The 6,402-nt window shown below is 40.2% G+C and overlaps 1 protein-coding gene and 1 long non-coding RNA gene across 3 annotated transcripts; both read left to right on the top strand.

The window, feature by feature from the left end:
* The first annotated feature begins 922 nt into the window (after positions 1-922).
* On the top strand, positions 923-2,307 carry LOC112845257 (uncharacterized). Of its 2 annotated transcripts, XR_003218050.1 has the most exons (5): positions 923-1,016; positions 1,371-1,417; positions 1,697-1,841; positions 1,939-2,015; positions 2,240-2,307. It is a non-coding gene; the product is annotated as an uncharacterized LOC112845257 (long non-coding RNA). The 2 variants fall into 2 exon arrangements; XR_003218049.1 differs by lacking the exon at positions 923-1,016 and having other exon boundaries at positions 1,291-1,417.
* A 2,414-nt stretch (positions 2,308-4,721) lies between these two features.
* Positions 4,722-6,151, top strand: LOC109199070 (probable DNA double-strand break repair Rad50 ATPase). The gene has a single exon (XM_019354391.1). It carries the CDS (start codon positions 5,108-5,110, stop codon positions 6,149-6,151), a length of 1,044 nt encoding a protein of 347 aa, XP_019209936.1. The 5' UTR covers positions 4,722-5,107.
* The last annotated feature ends 251 nt before the right edge of the window (positions 6,152-6,402 follow it).

The following is a 6,402-nucleotide window of genomic DNA, read 5'->3' as shown; positions in this document are numbered from 1 at the left end:
TGTTCGTTTCTTCTCCTCTTCTTTTCTTTTTTTCTAAACTGAGCACCTGATGGCTTTGAACTTTTCTTGTCCATCTTCCATTGGTTTTAATTTTGCACTCCAGTATGACACCATCCCTCAACCAGAGGATCACCACAACATAACTAATAGACCTACACCTTAGTTCACAGATTAACTTTGTCTAGGGTGTATTTCTGGGATTTACACAACCAGGATTCAAATCATGAATACATAATGGGCTTGGATTTACACATTATGAATGAAATGTGCTCTCTTTGGAAGCAGCAGGTTCCTCCCTTTCGACGGGTTATGTGTGAGACTTTAATCATCAAACTGTAATATAAATTTTAAATTGTTATTGATCCCGTTACGCGAGTCCTAAAGTGTATATTTATTTTCTTACTCTACTATATTTTTGTTCGTTTATTTGCACTGCTGTAACTGGAGCCTCGTCGTCTGTCTCTATTACGGACTGTATGTAGCGGAGATGACAATAAAGTTTACTTTGACTTCAGCAGCGCAGGCGCACCGAGGGCTCTCGCGCTCAGTTTTCGTGTATAGAATTTCGAAAAAACATCGGTGCAAATTATAAGTCTGTATCATAATGTCCGGTGTTTTCGTGTTTGTTGTTTGTTTTTATTTTGTTTTATTTTGCGAGTTGGTTATTAGATGCTGCTCAGCAGCCAGAGAATCCCCCGCCGCCCCGCCCTCTCCTCCCTGTGCCGCAGCAGCAGGCGCACCTCGCAAACGGAGGGCCCTTACTCCCATCAAATGGGCGATAGAAAACCGATCGTGCCTATGACATTCCCAATATGCGCTGGCTGCCGTCGGGCAGCATGAGTACGAGCATTTTTTTTTTTTTTTTCTTTGCCGATGCCCGTGATGCCGCCGGGCAACCGCCCGTGTCGCCGTATCTAAAACCGCTACTGATGAGATCCAAATATATGCCAATGTCAACACATGTTCATGTTGATGAGGTTTACTGAACAAATTTGAATCATCACAACAACCAAAATGTTAGCAACACATTATAAGTTTATTATTATCACTATGGTAACCATGTTTATGTTTGTTACCTGCTAACTCAAACATTCTGTAGGTGTCACATTTGAGGACTGTAAGTTCACACACTTTCAGACTTTTGCAAACCGGAGTTGGAGATTGCAGAGAGAAGGCGAAGTGTTTGTAAAACTTTACAAGTTCTACGGATTATTTGCTCAAACAGCAAAAGTGCAAACATGTTTTGCTGGACTCTAAGAAGAAGAAAGGCACAGCCTGATTTGTCATGTTTTTTAATATTTAAAAAAAAAATGCTGTTTTTGTGCAGCAGTTCTTATTAAATCACATGCTGTTTGATTTATTTGAAACAGATAATAAAGGAGGATACTGTGGGTGTTGGAGAGGACCCACTGAAAAAGTACGATCTTTGCTCTCTGTCACATTTTTACTATGTTTAAAATTATGTTTATGTATACATTTATAAATACACATATAAACATGCATGCACAGTTTTCTCATTTGAAAGTAAATATTTGTCTGAATATTTGAGCTGAATCAGTTTTTACTGTGTAAGTTGTAGATTTGTTCCCTCTGTGGAGTCCACAGCTTCATGCAGTCGGTTTAGCTGACTTTCTTGAGGCACTGAGGGCAGTTTGAGTGCATTACAGCAGACTGATCTTCTCTGTTATCTTTCCAGTGTGAGTGCACGAAAGGATCTCACAGATGAACATGTGGCCCCTGACACTCCAGCCACCTCTTCTGCACCAGTCTCACCTCCAGCTGAGGCTCAGACGAACAAATCAAAGAAGGCTTCCTGGTGGCGCAGATGGCTTTTTTGTGAGGTGAGTTTACCACTGCAGAGAATAAGCTCTGAACAAACAAACGGTGCAGGAATTTGTGCATCATTTGTTTTTAACTGGATTTATTTGTAACTGGCAGAAAAAGTCAAAGGTTTTTCCCAAAAATGAAGACAAGGCAGAAGACACGGTCGTGCCACCTTCTGAACCCCAACAGAGGTACGATATTATTTTACTGTCTGAACAAGTTCTGCTGGTACTCCTTCCTTCTTGGATCATGAAGGAGAATCTTTTGTGTTTTGTCCAGTGTTAACCCCGTCAGCCAGTCTGAGGATGTTTTGGTCCTTTTACTGTGTTCCTATTTAAAGCTGATTGATTGCTTTGTGTTTCTTCTCCTGTAATTTCATCACTGTGATTGCACTGTTTGTGTCTTTCTATAACAGTACCATCAGCACTGAAAAATGTGAAGTCAAGGACGTTGGTGTCCAGACAGAGGTTTCCTGCCCTCCAACTCGCTGCTGTTTTTCTGCACGGTACGTTCTACAGAGCCGAGTGTGACACGTGAACAGCTGTTATAGGAACATGTGGAGTCTGAATGTTAGGATTGACACTCAAATTCTCATTATGTCATCCATTTTGGTTGAACTAACTGGTGATGTGTTCCTCAAAGAAAAAGGTGACCTTAGATGATGAGCCGCGTTGTCCTGAAGTCAATGAGAGAGATGAGCCAGTTTCCAGGCCGTGTACCCCAGCAGGTCACGGTGGAGCCAGGGGGCCATGCTAAGAGACCACGTCACACACTGCTGACTAACATACGATGACGAGTTCGTCAATGATGAGCAGCGGCAGAGAACAGCTTACCTGCTGTTCTATGAAAAACAGGTGATTTCTCCATCAAACAGTTGGATTGTAAATGGTAAATGGTAAATGGCCGTATTTGTTAGTGCTTTACTAGTCCCTAAGGACCCCAAAGCGCTTTACATCCATCCATTCACACACACATTCACACACTGGTGATGGCAAGCTACATTGTAGCCTCAGCCACCCTGGGGCGCACTGACAGAGGCGAGGCTGCCGAACACTGGCGCCACCGGGCCCTCTGACCCTGGATTGTGTTGGATACTGTCGTTTATATAGATTTTATTGTAATGTATAGTATATAAGACTTTTATTTTATTTGTATCTTTTTATGTTTATGTTGTTTAGTGTACACTGAGGGCCGTGGGAGCGTTGCAATTACAAATTCTTGTGTATGACCTGTCCATATGTTTTTTTGACAAAAAGATGACTTTGAATTTGAGCATGTCCGTGCAAATACTCAGTTTTTTTCCTGTTAGAAAACAAGTGTGTTGCATTTATGCAGTGGTTACTATGGTGGCACTTTAGGTGCAAGTGTTGCAACCACTGTAAATGTGACACCATCACCAAAAATGTTATAAAATCAGAAGAAGAAAGAGAACTCTAATATGATAGCTACACACCAGCTGGACCATTATAACAACATCGCATCACATGAGTAACTTCACCATGACAGACTTCAAGGACTCCAAGAATGTTCATACAGTGAGGATAAATCATGTTTTTATTATTTATTATGAAAAAGACACAATATAGATACATAAAATGCAGCAGGAGCTCAACAGCTAACATGTCAGTTAATTTGACACGTTGATTTATTTATAATTTCTTTTTCTCTCTTAGCTTTTCAGCTCCACATTTTTGCCATTTCTTCCACACTCAACTCTTTTCTACAAGGTGAGCGCACAGTGAAGGAAGGGGAGGGCTGATGGCATTAAGAGATTTGATTGGGCAATCTAGGGGCCAGTTAGTTCTTCCCTTTGGTGAAAGCTGGGCTCTTCAGTTCAGCATGGTACAGCTCCAAAGATTCTGCAACATCAAACCCTCTGTCTGCTAATATTACATCACCTGGGCTGAGGCAGTCCAGGTAACAGTTTCTATTTTTGTTTTTAAACTTTAGATATAAACAAAACAAGAAAAGTAACATTTATCACTCCATCTCGATTCATTTTCATGTCATAAGTGTTAGCAACAGTTCTAGAAAAGGAGAAGTGTTCCAGTTTGCAGAAATGTTATTACAAATGTTCAAACTACTGCACTGTAAAATCTAAGTAGTTCCCAGAACTCAAAAAAACTATGCAAACTCATTGCCTCCAGAAAAATTGAGTGCAGTTTACTTAAGATGACTGTTAGGACAACTTCTTCACTGCAAGTATGCAGTACTAAGAATAACAATTTGTGGTAACCTGATTATGATTCAAAATGAATAATTAACAACACTTCTTGTAATGGTGTTAAAATCAGGACAACTTTTATTTTCAAATGCAAAAAGTAAAAGAAAATCAGCCAACATACTGGACACATATAATTGTCAATATAATTGTTTGTTGTTCTGCTGAACAATAACAATTATACTGTCATCATTGTTACAGAGATTGAAACTTTATTGATAATTTGTCCAGGTAAAAAATGCCCTCCCACAAATGTCATGTGACAACCTCATTGGCTTACAGAGTTTTGACATCACCCACATTTAGAATCTTACCACCACTTTGATCCTTTGATCCTTTGATCCTAAAAACCCTTAAATAGGAGTGAGACACAACAACTTTTAGTCTGTTATTCGCAGCATTTACGTTTGCAGCATTCAAACGCTCGCCAGAGAAGCCTTTTTGGATCCTTTTCAGAGTCACTGGTCACTGTTTAGATTCTAACATGTCTCCAAAAAACACAACAAAAGAGAAATAGTAAAGCCCAGCGCTCCTCTTTGCAATCAAGAGGACAATATTCAAGTGCAGAAGATGTGCTTGGAAGAAATGCATGAGAAAATCTCAGGAGAATCACAATACGCGACACCCGCCCAGCCAGAGTACATCTATTACGTCTGGCAAAGTTTTTTAACAACGAGCGGAGATTATGTTGCTGAGAGAAGAATATGAGAGAAGGACTGCTGAAGTACATAGATTGTTCAGCCAGCTTGTTGAAAAGGAAGATATTCAAAAGGAGAAAGAAATGGAAGTCCTAGACATGCGCGGAAGGATCTTTGAGCTCCAAGCAAAGCTTAATAAAGCTCAAGAAAAACCAACAGAAGAAGTCCTCCAACAGAAGAAAAACGAGCAGGACAAGGACAAAAAGATTCAGGAGCTGCAAGTAAAGCTTGACGAAGCTTTGCAAAAAATAAAGAAATCCTCCAAGAGAAGAAACAACTGGTCATAAAACTCCAAGGCACAGAGATAAATCACAAAGTGCTGAAAGGAAGGGTTGAGTTTCTTCAAAAGAAAGGGCAACAGACCATGAAACAGGAAGATACGGATTGCAAGCTTCAGGACATGGAGAAACACAACAAAGGCTTGCAAATAAAGCTCGATGAAGCTCTGCAAAAAAATAAAGAACTCCTCCAAGAAAAAGAGCAAATGGACGTAAAGCAGCGCAAACTCCAAGGCATGGAGGAAAAGTACAAAGCGCTTCAGGCAAGGCATGATAAAACACTGAACAAGAATAAAGAGTTGCTTCAAGAAAAAAAGCAACAAGAAATTAAACAGAAAGAAATGGACTGCAAGCTTGAAGACGTGGAGGAAAAATACACAGCGCTGAAAATAAAGCTCGATAAAACAGTGCAAAGAAATAAGGATTTCAAACAAGAGAAAGAACAGCAAGACATGAAAGAGAAAGATCTGGATTGCGAGCTTCAGAACATCAAGAAACACAACAAAGGTTTGCAAGTAATGCTTGATGAAGCTCTGCAAAAAAATAAAGAAATCCTTGAAGAGAAAGAAAAGCTGGACATAAAGCAGAGAGACATGCAGTGCCAACTCCAAGGCATGCAGGAAAAATACGGAGCGCAGCAGGTAAAGCTTGATGAAACACTGCAGAAATATCAAGAGCTGCTTCAAGACAAAGAACAACGGGAAATAAAGCAGAAAGAAGAAAAACAAACTCTCCAGGACTTTGAGAGGAAAAACCAAAAACTGCAAGAACGTTATAACAAAATGAACAACAAAACAACTGAACTGGAGAGGGAAAAGAAAACACTGCAAAAACAATGCTCAGACATGCAGAGTAAGCTCAATGACATGCTGAGAAAAAACACAGAACTTGAGGAACTTTCCAACAACTTGAAGTGCAAAAACACTGAGGTGCAGATGTTAAAGCAGCAACTAGAGAAAACAAACAAAGACCTGCAGTGTACACTTCAACAAATCGAGAGAAGTCAGCAGCTAGAAGACACGCACAACAAATTAGAACAGTGTTATACAGAGATGCACAAGGCAAAGCTAATGCAGGAGGCAAAATGTAACGAACTGAAAGAAAGGCTGGAAGAAAACAAGCCAACTTAGAAGAAGTGGAGAAAACATGCAGGAAACTTGAGAAGGAAAATACACAAATGATCGATGAGTTAAGAACCCTCATCCTAGAGAAAAAAGTGCTGTGGAAAAGCTCCTGGAAAGAAGAAAAAACGCTTCCGTTTCTTCTGGAGGAGGGACACTCCTGCTTTTTCTACGTTTTCTATGTTTTCTGCTGCTGATGTCACCTCGTCTTCCTCCACCTCTGTTCCATCGTAATTTCACCTCTCCAATCCTGTCCCCTC

This window comes from Oreochromis niloticus, unplaced genomic scaffold (genome assembly GCF_001858045.2).
Source record: "Oreochromis niloticus isolate F11D_XX unplaced genomic scaffold, O_niloticus_UMD_NMBU tig00006501_pilon, whole genome shotgun sequence".
Lineage (NCBI taxonomy): Eukaryota > Metazoa > Chordata > Actinopteri > Cichliformes > Cichlidae > Oreochromis > Oreochromis niloticus.
This window is presented reverse-complemented; position numbering and strand designations above follow the sequence as displayed.